At 38.2% G+C, this 16,011-nt stretch overlaps 1 protein-coding gene across 1 annotated transcript in view; it reads left to right on the forward strand.

Annotated features, from left to right (window-relative positions):
• PTPN13 (protein tyrosine phosphatase, non-receptor type 13 (APO-1/CD95 (Fas)-associated phosphatase)) overlaps nucleotides 1-15,628 on the forward strand; it is a 98,573-nt gene extending 82,945 nt beyond the window's left edge. Inside the window, exons 35-49 of the mRNA XM_009326069.1 lie at nucleotides 913-1,084; nucleotides 1,189-1,399; nucleotides 2,338-2,408; nucleotides 4,058-4,119; nucleotides 4,818-4,974; nucleotides 5,307-5,424; nucleotides 6,739-6,850; nucleotides 8,043-8,098; nucleotides 9,232-9,335; nucleotides 10,494-10,642; nucleotides 11,232-11,322; nucleotides 12,043-12,380; nucleotides 12,961-13,176; nucleotides 14,321-14,383; nucleotides 15,381-15,628. Of these exons, the coding sequence (XP_009324344.1) occupies nucleotides 913-1,084; nucleotides 1,189-1,399; nucleotides 2,338-2,408; nucleotides 4,058-4,119; nucleotides 4,818-4,974; nucleotides 5,307-5,424; nucleotides 6,739-6,850; nucleotides 8,043-8,098; nucleotides 9,232-9,335; nucleotides 10,494-10,642; nucleotides 11,232-11,322; nucleotides 12,043-12,380; nucleotides 12,961-13,176; nucleotides 14,321-14,383; nucleotides 15,381-15,461 (2,001 nt within the window). The 3' untranslated portion in view covers nucleotides 15,462-15,628. The remainder of the gene's footprint in view (nucleotides 1-912; nucleotides 1,085-1,188; nucleotides 1,400-2,337; nucleotides 2,409-4,057; nucleotides 4,120-4,817; nucleotides 4,975-5,306; nucleotides 5,425-6,738; nucleotides 6,851-8,042; nucleotides 8,099-9,231; nucleotides 9,336-10,493; nucleotides 10,643-11,231; nucleotides 11,323-12,042; nucleotides 12,381-12,960; nucleotides 13,177-14,320; nucleotides 14,384-15,380) is intronic.
• The last annotated feature ends 383 nt before the right edge of the window (nucleotides 15,629-16,011 follow it).

Here is a 16,011-nt window from a genome sequence, read left to right on the forward strand (position 1 = left end):
GTGGCCCTCCTCTGGACCCGCTCCAACAGGTCCATGTCTTTCCTGTACTGAGGACTCCAGAGCTGGATGCAGTACTCCAGGTGGGGTCTCACCAGCGCAGAGTAGAGGGGCAGAATCACCTCCCCCGACCGACTGGCCATGCTTCTTTTGATGCAGCCCAGGATACGATTCGCCTTCTGGGCTGCAAGCGCACATTGTCGGCTCACATCCAGTTTTGCATCCACCAGTACCCTCAAGTCCTTCTCAGCAGGGCTGCTCTCAATCCCTTCATCCTCCAGCCTGTATTGATACTGCGGGTGCAGGACCTTGCACTTGGCCTTGTTTTGAACCTCATGAGGTTCACACAGGCCCACTTCTCTAGCTTGTCCAGATCCCTCTGAATGGCATCCCGTTCCTTATAGTATTAGTTTCTGATCGACTGAAAACTTGCATTTAGGCTTACAGGGACTGTGAGCAATAGTGACGAAGTGCATAACACAGAGCATGTGTGTGAGTCATTGCTAGATCAGGACACTGAAGCACTGCTTAATACTATTAAACCTTAATAAAGTTAGGCAAATACAAGTCGAATTGGATTAGGTTGTGAGTCAGACTTTTTCAGGTGTTGGCCTATGCAGTTACAGCACTCCAATTTTTTTAAACAGGAACAGTAAAATAATATACCGCTTCAGATTGTTTAATATTTTGACATTTGGTCTGTAAACTTGTTTCTTCACTTGCGAAAGTTCAGTTATGTGTTCTGTCTCCTTGGGTAAGTATGATGAACTGCAACTGTTGTCAATAAAGCATCTATTGTTTTGTCCTTTAATGTCAAATGTCAACAATAGGAACAATAATAAATGATTCCGCAGTAATGCTAACTGTTTTACTTGGAACCTAACAAGGAGATCTCTGTTGCTTTTATTTTTACAGGTTAATGACATTGATGTCACTAACATGAGTCATACCGATGCAGTAAACTTTCTCCGCGCTGCCCCAAAGACTGTCAGATTAGTGCTAGGGCGTGTTTTGGAGTTACCTAAGATGCCAGTGTTGCCTCATTTACTGCCTGACATTACACTAACGTGCCATAAGGAGGAGCTAGGTAACACAGAAGTATACTGCTTTTTGCTCTAAAGCAAAATTTTTCCTTTCAGTTACAAAGAAAGAACTTGATTATTTCCCCCCCCCCTCCTTTTTCCTGCAAAGGTTTGTTGTTATCAGGAGGTCATGACAGCCTGTACCAAGTTGTGTACGTTAGTGACATTCTCCCCAAATCGGTTGCTGCCAGAGAGGAGAGTCTCCATGCACTAGATATTATCCATTACATTAATGGAGTAAGCACACAGGGAATGACTCTGAAAGAAGCCAAAAGAATGCTGGAAACATACCTTCCAAAAGTGGTGCTCAAAGCAACCAGGTATGTTTTGGAAGCAAATGCTTCCCTGTACTTCTTGGTTTTCTCGCATGATTGTATGAGTACATGGGTAAAACAGTTCCTGGTATGACAACTAATTCACTAGAGTGGTACTATGTGGCATGTCATTGAGGACTGACACTACAGAAAGGGTCTGTATATTTGCAGGTTTTGTGCTTCAGTGGAGCAGAAGGGTACTTCGTATTTGCTGTGCTTTGTGTTTCTTGGGAAGACAAGGCTGTGAAGTGCAAGTGTTCAAAATACCATTTTCAAAATATGACACAGGTTAAATACAATTACTCCTTTTTCTTAAAACTGCTACTGAGGGTTCTATAATCATAAAAAGGAGATAAAATGTTGTTTCGTGCTTAAATAACTCTACTGTCACATGGATGTCCCAGCACACTGATGAATGTCAAAACCCTGTGGCACAGATCCTAGTGCGCCACTGTATTTTCACTGATCCCTGCTGCTGCTTTTATGGCAATGCAGCAGTCTAAAAAACTTTCCAGATTACTCTGTTTTAATACCTGGGACCGAAACATTTAAAACCTGAGACCGAAACATTTACTTCATTTTTGAAGTCTTCCAGCCATGCCTACTGTTCTTCGCTTCCTCTCTCCCTTTCTCCTTCCCACTCTGTTTTATACCAGAAGGGGAAGGAATTGCAAAGTCCCAAGGCTGCAAGGTCGAATCTTTTTGTCAGAATCTAGAAGGAAAGTCCAGCTCTAACGAACTCTTCGGTGCTCCCTGAAGTAGGAACTAACCTAACTACCAGTGCTTAATCTCTCTCATTGAATATTTTAAGTATTCCACAACTGTTGTAATAGAAAGCATGATTAGCAGTTATACTGATAGTACATATTTACATCAATATCTGATGATTACCATGAGTTACTTATTTTTTTAATAAAAATTTCTGTAAACATTTCTTTTCATAGAGATGGTCATGCAGTGTTTCCAAAATCCAAAAGCCCCGATAGCTCAAATCCATGGCCAATGAAAGCTAATGGTAAGATTTGCTTGCTTACTTATTGCAAGTGAAATGCACGTGTTTATAGAAATGAAGGAACTTTTATGAGCCTTAAGATACCACCCTAGTCCAGTGACTGCACTAAACTCCACTTACTGAGATCAGCTCCAGCAGGTGTTTGCTTGATCTTTCTTTTAAAAGCTCCACGAAAAGAGATTCAACAATAGTCTCTTTATGATTCCATTTCTCTTGTAGTTTATATAGAAATTCTAATATCAAGCCTAAGTCTTTCAAAGAGTTTTAAAAAATCAATCAATTTATTATCATCATCGTAATTGCTATTAATAATAATGTTGTTTCCTCTGACCAGGCATAAAAATACCAATTTGTTAATTTGAAAGGGCTTCAGGTGTCCCATTGGTCTTCTCTTTTTCAAGACCAAAGGAGCCCAAACTAATTTTTATTGCTCCCCTCCAGATTGTTTACATCTCACTGTTTTCCTCTTCAAGTGTCGTGGCTTCCGGTCACAGACACAGCATTGGGTGAGGCTCACCAGTGCCAACCAGACAGGAAGAATTATTTCCAGGGTTGTGTAGACAGCATTCCTGTTAATACATCCTGAGTGAGATTAACTTCCTTTTGCTAAATAGTTCCTTGTCCACTCACTTAGAGTCAGGATCCTTTACTACCTACATTTGCTTCTGTGCAGAGCAACTGCTTATGCCGTTACTTACCATCTTAAGCATTTGCTTTTTCTTTGAAATGTGGCACATTACATTTGTCTTGATTCATCATAGTCTTGTTTTTCATGCTTCCTTTAATGTACCTAGATAACTTTGAGTACTGATCTTGCCTTATGAAATTATTTCAACTCTTACAGTTTAGTGTTGCTCACATTTTCCAAGTACGCTACATGTTTTGTTTCAAAAAACTTAGTCAAGATATTCATTAGGAGCAAGCCCTGTAACCAAATCTTGGAAGACCCCACTTAAAACTCCCTTCCTGTAGATGACTTGTCATGCATAGGTTCACAACAAGATATAAGGTTACTCTTAGCCTTCAGTTATTTCATCTACAAGTTTCTTTGTTTGTAAAAGCATAATGTATATGCAAATCCAGAGCTTCACTAGTAGCTAGGTATATAACATCTGCTGGTTCCACTTTGTCTCCTTTATTATACTAGAAATGGGATGTCTAGGATAGGCGGTGGTCTCTGATATAGTATGACTCTTTTCTTTACCAAGAAGGGAAAGGTACCTTTGAACAAGGACCCAGATGTCAGATGATTTTTATTTAAAAAAAAAAAAAGTTAGTGACAGGTGATTGTGGGGTTGTATTTAGTACATTTCAAGAGAAAGGGACTCATGCCCTGTTTCCCAAAGGTGCGTGTTTCCACTGTATGTTGTTAAGCTATTTATCAACATTTCTCTTTGCTTAGAGTTGGTTACTTGTATTGGCATTCATGCCTTCTGATCCCATTGAATGTAACATTCAAAAAGCCATTATAAAGTATAGTCCATCAGACGTAAGTTTGGCAAGGCCCAGTAACCAGGCAGGCAGAAATGTTACTCACTTCATAACATAATACTAAATACCTTGTTTCTTTTATAAAAATAATTGATGTAGGCTAATTTAATTTCTATGAAAAAGTTCCTGTGAAGTTTTTGGTTTTTCCCATTTTTGTTTAGGCTGTTCCTGTGGTGATCCCTGTGATAAAACAAAAAAGACAACTGATGCTTATGGGCCCAAGGTAAATATTCCTCTGTTGTGCCTATTATCATTAACCAGAGAAAAGGATCTACTTTATGCACATTTTTAAAATTAATAAATAAATTAAACAATCCATTAATTAAAGTATGCAAACACACTATTGTCAGTTGATGTGAATAAGCAGCAGAGATCATAATAAATATGCAAGTTTTTTAAATAGATCTTCTCTTTCTTTGGGACTGCTTTATCGAAAGACAAATGGTCTTATGAGAAGGATGCAAGGCTACAATCCAGAAAACTCCATTCTGTTCACAGTTTCTGCAGATGTTTGCATATTGGATTTACTAGATGGTTTTCTTTCTTTTTTCACCCTTTGTTTTTTCTGAGAAATGATGCGTTGTGGGACCAAAAGTATTGAAGCCTGCATATGTTTTATAGAGGTTATAATAACGTTAAATACTACTATGTGTTCTCTTGTAGTAGTTGCTTCTTCATCACCATGTGGGTTTTTTTTATTAGTTGCTTTAAAATTTTTTTATTTGCTCTTTTCATGTGAAACTTCTAACACACCTAAAAACTGCACACCCATCATCCAGCTGTCTCAGATGAGAATATGATATGAATAGGGTTTTTTATTTGTTGCTAAGTAGAGTGGTGAACTTTTTAAGGCTTGCTTGCTGCTTCAACAAACTGCAAGACACTTTAGGAGTTAATTTGTACTGTTCTTCGCTTTCTTAGATAAATGGCAATGGCATCCTAGGGCCTTCTCGGGCAAATACAGAAAACAACATCCATCACACAAAGGGACTAATGATTCTCTCAGGATCTGGAGATGCACCTACCCTTGGCTTTACCAATCAGACCTCAGATTTTTCTAAACGCAGTGACAAATCAGGTAAGAGGTGGTGAGATGGGGGACAGCATTATTCAGTCTTCAGTGTACAAGTACAAGAGAATCAAGACACTGTTGAATAGGCTGAAATAAGTCAATGTTAGGCTGGCAGTCAATTTTAGAAGATCATCTCCAAGTCGTGTGCTCTGCTTTAGAGGAATTAGTTGATGTTGGAAGTAGATTTATGGAAATTGGATTCTGTGTTAGAGAGAAATTAAGGAAAGCCATGATAACAGCTAGAAATAATGCCATGGTGTCTGCCCCTTTAATATTCTTTTTTCCCCAAAAACATCCTATGTTGGGAAAACTTGTCATTTTATACTGTTTCTCTTTAGAAACAGAGGTTCCAGATGATGAGTATTATGATGAGGATGATCACAATGAAGTTGTCCAGTATCTGCTGGATGTTGTAGATGAGGAAGCCCAGAACCTCTTAAATCGTAATAACGCAACTTCAGAGGCTCAGAGCCTTCTACATCTCAAGAAGGCTGCATCAGAAGATCACCCGCCAGGTAAAGAGACATTAGAAAAGCATATCGTTAACAGCAAAATACTTCTTGAAACAAGGTGCCAAGTAAGCAATTGATTTGGCAAGAGGGAGAGTTGACATTGAATTCATGCGTGAACTGAAAGTTTCCCAAGAAGAACACAGACAAATGGTTGCTGATTCCAGTGAACCTCAGATGCAATTTAATAAGTCAAGTTCTGGTTTGATAAATCTGAATTTTGCTCTAGTCTGGGAAAATTAATCCCATTCTGGAATTGTCTTTTGAGTGGAATTCATGTTGTTTAGGTACCTGGTTCTGCAGCTATAATCATGTTGAAATGCTTCAGCATTTCAACATTTCATTGATTGCAGATTGCACAACTTGGAAATGTGTTGAGATCTCTCAAAACCAAACAATTTGCCAACCTGCTTTGTCTCTTATAGAAAAACTATTTTTTTCAGTACCTGCTTCTGTCTGTACACCTTTCTCTTCCTTCGTTCCATCTCCTCAGCTCCAGTTGTTATTAACTGAAATTTAGCGTGGAGTAGGATTTGTAGTTCCTTTGTGGTGTCACACTATGTATGTATGCTCCAATAGGTCAAGCAAGATGCTTGCTACTCCTGTAGAGGTTCCTTCTAGAACTCAAGATATACCTTCCAAAATTATAATTATTTCAGCTCTTTTGCTGCTCTTCAAGTTCGTTGGTTTATTGTCATTGGTCATTACGTTAGAAACCAGTGAAGAATATCATTGGAGCTCCACTACTTCCAATTTCTTGTAGCTAGGATCTGGCCTTTGCAACTGAAGATTAGTTGAATCCATAAGATACAGCAGCCGAGAACTATGTAGCAGACAGATACAAGTCAGATTTTAACTGGCCCATCTTAATTAGGTCTTGTTAATAAAAAGAGCGAGCAGAATCCTGTTTTAGACCTACTGTTGGTCTAAATGTAACTGAATTGCAGAAACACTATTGACATGGAAATCTGATAACTTGCTAGCACTAGCCTGTCCATCCATTATGCTGTGGCACAGATACTCTGTTAGCTATGCAAACAACCTCATATGCAATGACAGCGGTTCCAGTTCAAAAAGAAAGAAGCCTAAAGTCTGATTATTCTATACAATAAGACCTCTTTTCCAACACACTGGTAGCAAAGGGACTTAAAAGATGTTTCTTGGTTATTCTGACACCTGTATTCCCTGTGTAGTGCCAGACAGGTGTAACAGGATTCATATCTGTGAGAAGGTGACTCCTGGGCATCTTTTTCTGTGTTTATGCTGTATCTTGTGATTTTCCTGTTCCAGTAGAGATGAATGGAAAGCTGACAGAAGATAAGTCTGAAGACACAGACTGTGATGGGTCATCTTTACCTGAAGATTTTTCAGAGGTGGGATGGCAAGAAGCTGGCAGACTCTTTCAATTTATTATTTTCCTTATTGGCTTAGAACTTGTGGAAATAACTTTACATGGCTTTTAAATGAAAACATGTTTGTCAGTAGTAGCTGTAAATGGTGTACAAACCTTTATTTTTTTAAATAGTGTATGATTATCATAAATTAACTATATAAGAGAACAAAGCATAAAGTTATACTGTTTCTCATATAAAGCCCAACAGTTTTTTTTCAAAAAGGGCGATAATAAACTACCTTGTTAATGTTACTTCAGGCATTTAATCTGAAAGATTTCCTTGATTCCTGCTCAGAGAAGGGAAGCAGTCACAATGAATGCTGTGTAGACTTAACTGTCCAAAATGTAAATTTGAGATTTCTTTTCCTCCTACTTTTTGCTAGGATACGTTCGTTAACTTGAATAACTTCGATATGTGGTTTACCCTACATTATCGCATGTCCTTTTTTACACCAGTCACTAGATGCCCAGGTTTTGTCTCGTAGTTCAAATCAGCAGAACTCTGTCTATCTAGCACATGCTGGCTGTTGCAGTTTTCTGTCCAGTTAGTACAGCTGAGAGTCAAATCGGGAATCTGGCTCCGTGTCGGTGTGCTCTAGGAGATCCACAAGTAAAATTCTCTGAGTATGGTACTGGAAACTTACAAGTTGGCCTAATAAGTATAAATGGTTTTTGTAGATTTTTTCTTGAAAGGAGGATCAAAATGCTGCCTTCTCTGCTGAGTCTTCATTGTCTTCATACAGTATAAAATATAGGAGTACCTATCATTTAGTGGTAAAGCCCTGTTCTGTTCTATATAGGAATGGTGGCTTGACAGGAGGCAGAAGTTTTCACTATCAAACACGTCATAAAGGGTTTTTAAGTATTAGAAACAAAAAAAGTCAACTGGAGAAAATTTAGATGGCTCTACTGCTGCTGTTAGTCAGGAATGATTTTAAGGTAGCTTTTTGACCTTGTTACAGTAGAGCCTCTTTCCAAGTGCTCAGTGTTCTTGTCCTCTGTTATTTTGGGTTAATGAGATGTCTAAAAGAGCAAAGTCTTTCATTATGTGCTGCTTTGAACTTAGTACCCTTCAGAAATAGTCCGTGTAATTGTTAATTGGTTAAAATTTATAGTGGGGTAAGTGTTATAACTACGTCCTTTAATGTGTTTTGAAATATTTCTTCCACTAGCCAACACATGTAAATGGCTGTGAAGACTGTTGTGAAGTAAAAGCTATGCCAGAAAGGTAAGATTTCTTTTCTAGCGTTGCTTGAAAGCAAACCTGTGAAGTCTGAAACTCTGAAGAGGGATATGTTATAATGAGAGGGGAAAAAAAAAAAAAAAAAAAAACCAACAAAAACCCCACCCCAAACCAAAACAAACCCAATAAAATACCTGTGCAGTGTCTTGTTGAACTGCTCTCTGTCTATCCTTGTTATTTACAAGGTTATAATTTGCCTGAATACTAGTCAACTTTATGTGGTTTACTATGCCCTAGTTTTATTTATTCCTTTGATATGTGGTTATAACAAGTAACTGAGCTGTGTTCAAATGGCTCCAAATAACTTAATTTGCATTGTACTAATGATTTGGTACTTGCATGGGAAGAAAACATTCAAACAATGTTGTCTTCAGTTTGAATCTTTACAAGCTTCATTAATGTTACTTCTTCTGGTTTTAGAGCACAGAAACTAAACCGTATAGTTCCACTGGTCCATCTGTTCCCATTTGGGTGCTTGGGGCTTTTTTTTTTTTTTCATGGAAAACAAAGGATACACCTGGCCAAGGTACTAGCTGTCCCTTTGAGCCACCTTGAATTTTGGAAATTCCCAAGATCGTTTTCCTTTGTGAAATAATTTTAGTCCTTAGTCTAAGTGAAGCTTCAGTCAAAGTGTATATACTTCTTCTTATGTTTTGATTAAGTTTCTGGGGAGTTTTGGGTTGAGACTTGTCACAAGCAGCAACATTATGACTTGAAATACTTAATACATTTATGACCATCTTCAACAAAGCTAGAAAACTTGCAATTGAAAATAGATATTCTAGCATATAGGTAATGAATTATGTGAATCATACAAATTTGCTATTGGATGTTATTTGACTGCTTAGCTTCTGAAAGGTAATTACAGTGATAGTTATTACTAGATTCATGTCTTCCTGGCTCTTTTTCCACTGTTACCTTTTTCAAATCCCCACTGGGGATTTTGAAAAAAAAAAAAAAAAGGAAAAAAACCTGTGGTTTTCTGAGATTACTGGTATGGATCCAGTCCAGAAATACTTGTAGCTATAAATTACTTTCTGGCGATTTTTTATTAGATTGCAAATGCGTTTGTTATTTCTAGGTGTTCTTTCTTACTTCCATACCTTGTCCTCTTACAGATTTGCTCCACAACCTCCCTTGAGCCAAGCAGATGAAGATGAAATCACGTGGGGAAGTGATGAACTGCCGATTGAATCAGTCAGCCAGGAACGTGTAAACAAAGGCAAGAACTTCAACAAATAATCAGTGGAAAACTGAGGATTGCATTAAATAGACAAAATGTCAGAAGTGAATTTTAAAATGTCCTGTACGTGTTTTGAGGGTGTAATGACAGGTATAATGGGAAATCTAACAGCTCAGCAACCCACTGGAAAGGATCTTTACAGCTTCGTGTAATACATGTGTGAGAGTTAATAGGAACAAGTAATGACAATGTTGCGCCTGTAGTTGTAGTAGAGTTGAAACCAGCTGAGGTGCTTTCTTCCATAGTATCTGTCTGACAAAAGCTGTAACAGTATAGATGTTTGACCATGATCAGATCGATATATTATGTGCTTCACATACCGGCTACTCCATGCTCAAATTAGGCAGTATTTTTTCTTTATCTTGACCCTCATTCTTCCACTGCTGCTCAACATGGCAGAGTGGAACACGACTCAATTTGATGCATTTGGCAGAATCTAGTCTTTACTTTTTGAGATAGCATTAGAAACGTCAGTTCCTGAAATTCATATACAGCAGCCTTTTGTCTGCATTCATTAAAAGAAAAAAGGATAATCCGTGTAAACCTTTAGACTAAATTAGTAGATTTAGGACACTTTTAATTGCAATACCAGAGAGTCTCTTGGTTTATTAATTTTGTTGTGCTTCAGAGAAACACTGAAGGCCTGATAGAAAGCAAGCTTTATTGGAAAAAAAGATGTACTTAACATGTCTTATGATTACCACTTGAAAGACGTGTTGAGTGTAAGTGCTAAAATGAAGTCACAGGCTGTAATGTTTAAGTGGAGAGTTCTGAATTCATTCCTGTGTGCATTATTCATCAATTTTGTAGGTTACTGTGTGAAGAACTTACATTTAAAATGTATTTGAAGTTTATTTCAGTGTATTTATTGGAAGTTCAGGAAAATACTCCTTTTGATTCCTGGATTCATCAAAGCTGATTTTACCTCATACTGGTTTTGTTAGTTAATTTGTTTTTGCCTGTCAAACTGAGAGGACATCTGTGTATTCTCTTTGGTGTATGGAGACATTCTAGAGAAAACAGGTAGTACAGTGGTGAAGAGCAACAAGGAAATCAAACATTGCACTACAGTTGTAAGTTTCCATAGTTTTAGCTATTTATTTATATTTATATCAATCAGTCTTGTTCTTCTGCTAGATTTCCCTTTAGTGACAAATGAAGAGATCTCTGCACTCCCTACTGTGAATGTGCTCCCTGGAGGCAAGTACTCAGGAGCCAAATTGAAGTCAGTGATCAGGATGTTGCGTGGATTGCTGGAACAGGGAGTCCCTTCTAAAGAGATTGAAGTGAGTAACTATTTGTCCTTTAAAGTCCTTTTTTCTAGTATGAAACAATTAGAAATAGAATGGCTGGTTCATCACTGCCTAAAATACCACAGCTCTTTAATTTGCAACTCTAAAGGGATGAAAAGACTTCTTCTACCAAAGACTTCTCTCCCTTCCCCCCACTAGCTGCTGAGAGATAAGATTAGTTTGAACCAGGAATTCAATTCAAAAGTGTGTTTACATCATTCTTACTTCTGGTAAATTACCAAGTGAATATGATGTTAACAGGCATAGACAAGGTAAATAAAGGCTGTGAAATCTAGCTGCAGAATGTAAAAACAGCCTTTCCAAAGTCTTAAGTCAACCATGTTACATAATTTCTTTTTTGGGAGAATGAGATACAATATTTACTGGATAATAGGGGTTTTTTATTTTGTTTCATTTTCTTAGCTATGTGAAATTAGATTCCTTCCTGTGACTGGGTTATTTTGCATATCTGCATTAGGATTTTTTTTTAATGATTGTCTGTTAAAGACTTGATTACATAACTGCTCTTAACACTTGTTACCATTCAATACTTTGTAATGCATGTGTAATCGCTTCTTTACAGAACCTTCAGGAGTTAAAACCTTTGGATCAGTGTTTGATTGGACAAGCAAAGGAGAATAGGAAAAAGAACAGATATAAAAACATACTTCCTTGTAAGTTCTAACTAATCTGAAGTTCACTGTTTATAGTTTGTCACCACCTGTGTGGTCAGATGAATTGGATCAGAAGTGGGATGGTTTGATTCCCAATCCTAGTTCTGCTACTGAATAGGGAAAAAAATAAATCTGCCACTCATTTTCTACACATCTAAAGCAAGCATTTATAAAGCAATTTAAGATCAGTGAACAATAGGCTACTGTAGTAGATAGGGATGGATGTTCACAGATTCTTCAGTTGTTTCAGCAGATCCTGTGTCTTAAATGAGATACACATATGGAGCCAGACAAGATTTTTTCAGTTTTACCCATGTAAAATTGGAAAAACAGACATATATACTATTGTCAGTAAATTTCCTGCAACAAAATTGTGTATGTTCGGTGGGAAATGTGCGGAGAAGTGAGAACTGACAAAGGTTAGTTCTGAGTGAGAAGTATTCAACTTCAGTTTCAGAGGTGCTGCAGTTCAAATTGCATATCCTGCCTGTCTGCTGATTTAGATTTCTCCCCTAGCCATCTCTTTCTTTATTCAAAGAGAAGTACTGATTAGTATCCTAAAGCAAGTATTGTAGTGATTTATGTTTTTTTAAGAAGATCGGGAAGCATCTGTGGAGATAACTACTATGTGAGTGTGTAAGGCTCAGCATCTCTATTCTGTGAAGGTCTAATTATGTGTACACATAACACTGAGGTATTTTTGTTGTGTGGGGATTGCAGATGATACCACTAGAGTACCTCTTGGGATTGAAGGTGGATACATCAATGCCAGCTTCATTCGCATGCCAGTGGGGAATGAAGAGTTTGTTTACATTGCATGTCAAGGACCTCTCCCTACTACTGTAGCAGATTTCTGGCAAATGGTTTGGGAGCAAAACTGTACTGTGATTGCCATGATGACTCAGGAGGTTGAAGGAGAAAAGATAAAATGCCAGCGTTACTGGCCAGATGTACTCAATAAAACCACCATGATAAATGATAGACTACGGCTTGCTCTTGTAAGACTTCAGCAGCTGAAGGGCTTTATCATTAGAGTGCTGGAGCTAGAAGAGATTCAGGTAAGTGAATCTAATTCTGCATGCTGAGAACTTTTTTCTGAGTGTTGGCATTTTTATCCTCATACTGCTGGCTTGCCTGCTTTCAATCGCAATGTCTACATCAAGAGGTAACCTGGGGCTTCTCCTCTTTGCCCAGTGATCATTACTGGGCAACTCTTCCTCGTTGCAGATTGTGCTACTCTGTGACCTTTATAGGAGAAGGCAGTTGGGCCAGGAGATTATTTAATTATGCTAATGAGACTCTAAATTTTTACTCCCTTAAGTGCCTTTGGCCACAGAAACATATATAGGGATATGAAATTCACTAATAATTCAGTCTGGCTGGTTCATTCTTCTGTGCGATCAGCTCAGTCTGCACAGTGAACCTTATACTATTCAATTACTTGCTAGCATTTTCAGTTTAGCTCATTGTTTCTCTTGTTTTATCAAATTACAGAACACCTTCATTGGGCAAATCCCTCTCTTCTGAGACTATTTCCTTATCCCTCTCTTCTAAGACTGTTTCCTTTGGGAACTTACCTTTTGTCTTTTTATTCTTCCCATGTGTTACATTTTTTTTGTTGTTGTTTTTAAACCTCAGACAGGTGAAGTACGGCACATTTCTCATCTGAACTTCATCGCCTGGCCTGACCATGACACCCCTTCTCAACCAGATGACCTGCTTACTTTTATCTCCTACATGCGGCATGTCCACAAATCAGGACCTATCATAACTCACTGCAGTGCAGGCATTGGACGATCGGGGACCCTTATTTGTATAGATGTTGTTCTAGGGTTAATCAGCAGAGACCTCGATGTGAGTACCCAAGAGGATGGGCTAAGCTGTGCTTTTGACTTGCAGGAAATGTGTTCCATTAGATCTATCCAATTGTTTAAAGAATATGCCATGCTTTTTGAGAGTAGCATGCTGGCCATGTCTTTAATGTAACATAAATCAGGGTGTAGAACAGCAGTACCTGTGGAATGTTTCTTTATTGATGGTTGGGGAGTGGGGGGGAAGAGCTCTAACATCTGCTGGTTCTTGGGTTATCTCAGGGAACCTTGTTAAGTGTCCTGTTTGTTGACACCTCAGCAATCCAACATTGTTAGGTGCCACTTGAGACTGTTCTGGGATATATTGCAAGGACATCTCCTACCGTAGCAGACTTCTGGCTTAGGCCTTGGGAACAACAGTGTGTTGCCATGATGACTCAGGCAATTGAAAGAGAAGTTAAAATGCCTGCCTTACCTGGCTGGATGTATTCAGTGGACCTATCATGTTAGATGGCGTTAGGGCTGAGAGTTGTGGCACTCAATCGGTCAGAGATCTGTGAACAGTTGGAAGGCAGCTAGAAGCCAACCAGAGTATCTGTTTAGGCAACGGAATCAAAAACTCAGTGTACAAACATCTCAGCTGGAGATGAGGGTATGTAAATTAACTTTTCCAGCACAACCAGGGATATGCTTTCTAGGGTGATCCACAGGAGGGTGCTAGCTTCCTTATGTTTATGTCCTTCAGTGGCCTGGTGTAGCAAATCTTTTTGTGAATTTGTAGAGAAGATGAGCTATGTCATGCTTAGCTCAGCAGGGTTTCTAAGCACACACTAAATGTCTAGAACTTTATAGACCTGGGGAAATAAAAAGCATTTTGTTAGTTTGGGCCAAGGGGCTCTATTTCCTGCACATTCAGCTCCCAGTAAGAGTAAGCAAGAGACCATGTGCACAGAGAAAGAAAACAAGAGAAGGAAGGTGTCTGATGTAGGAGGGCCACATCCATGCTGCCCAGAGACAGCACACGCTGATTATCTGCCAGACATGCATAGGCTATAGTGAATTGTTATTTGTTTCACTACGAAATGTTTAATATATATAGTTGGATTCCTTGGTTTGATGCTGGGGATGTTTCCTTTATATGCATATATGTCTCTTTTGAATGTTTAACTTGCTGTTTGTTTTGGTAGTTTGACATCTCAGACCTGGTGCGCACGATGCGTTTGCAGAGACATGGGATGGTTCAGACAGAGGTGAGTCTGGCTTCCACAGGTATACGCTAAAGGAAAGACAATGGAATTCTGACTCTGGTGTGCCAGGAAACTTTCTGTGATGCACACAATTATTGTCTTTGTGCCCTCTAATGCAACGTTTGTGTCATGAGAATTAAATCAGATGCATACCAGTGAGTAGCAGTACGTATTTAATGGTTATAAGTGCATGCAATTTTTAACATGCTGTGCTGTTTTGATCTGTGTTTTTAAAAAAAAGGAAAAAGTTGGGAGTTTTCATCTTCAAAAGCATGTGTTATAGAGAAAATCACGTCAGCTTTTTTGGCTAAAAATTGCATTATAGACTGAAGAGAAGACCTAATTGTAGGTCCTATGGATCACTGATCCTACCAGAGGTGTCTTGAAATCTCCTTTGGGGAGATATTTAACCAGAAGTTAAATGAATGTTGTAGGAATAATCTAGATCTAGAGCTAACTAACTTTACCTTAGAGATGGACATCACAAGGTCTTGTTAAAATCTGCACTTTTTCTTTGAATGTGAAGGAATTGTCAAATCAGTTTAAAAAAAAAAAAAAAAGAAAGAAAAAACCACCAAACCACAAAACTATCAGCTTCACCTCACACCCCAAAACATGTATTAGCCCCCACACCTGTATCACTGAGATTAAGATAAGAAGTTGCACCGTCATCTAAGTTCTGTATTAGTTGGCATTGATGCAAGACCTTGAAATTCACTTGCTGTCTTCATTTCTACTTATGTAAAGAACTTACTCTGCTTGAAGTGGTTTTGGTGTGAAAGGAGGATAAATGTCCCATATAAAAATATATCTTTAGTGGCAGGGGAGTGCCTGTATTTGTTTTAAGTTGAGGTTGCATATTTCTCCACTGTGCACTAAAATATAGTATTGAAATAGTATTGAAATCAAGTGCCGTGCACCTGTGAAGTGCACATGAGAGTGAATTGCTTAGGTGATGCAAGCATTTTTCACACGTTCTGTGATTTCCTTTCCCTTGCAGGATCAGTACATTTTCTGCTATCAAGTTGTCCTTTATGTCCTGAATCATCTCCAACATGAAGAACAACAGAGAGGCAAATAAAATACTGAAGCACAATTGCTTTTAAAATAAGGAGGCAAGGAGGTCTAGAGGCTCTCACATGATTTCTTTGTTCTGCCAATGGTTTTCCAGTCCCTTTCTTCAGTTGCTGTCAAATGTCTTTTCTATAAAGTCTCTCCATCATTCCAAATAAAGTATATAGTTATAAGGAAAAGGGATAGCTCATACAATACCACTAATGTCTTCAGCCCCATGGACACATGTGAGATTTTTGTATAACAGTAAATAATATTTAATAAAGCTGCATTTTTTGCAGCTTCCTCAATATGTGATAAAATACTGAAATAAAAATATTTTAATTTAAAAAAAAAAAGTAAAGAAGAAGAAAAAAGTAATCTTAAAATACTTCCTGCAGTTCTGCAACTGTTTTGGGGTATTTGTTTCTTGTGGGGTGGGGGAGTGGGAGGGATGAAGCAATATTTTTACCCTGGCAAACTTTATTACAAAGACATTTTACTAGTCTCTTTTAAAAGCTTGTTTATGGCACAGAATTTTTGCCCTTTTAGTACAGTTATTACAACTATTTTATAGA

Source organism: Pygoscelis adeliae, unplaced genomic scaffold, assembly GCF_000699105.1.
Source record: "Pygoscelis adeliae isolate BGI_AS28 unplaced genomic scaffold, ASM69910v1 Scaffold610, whole genome shotgun sequence".
In the NCBI taxonomy this organism is placed as follows: domain Eukaryota; kingdom Metazoa; phylum Chordata; class Aves; order Sphenisciformes; family Spheniscidae; genus Pygoscelis; species Pygoscelis adeliae.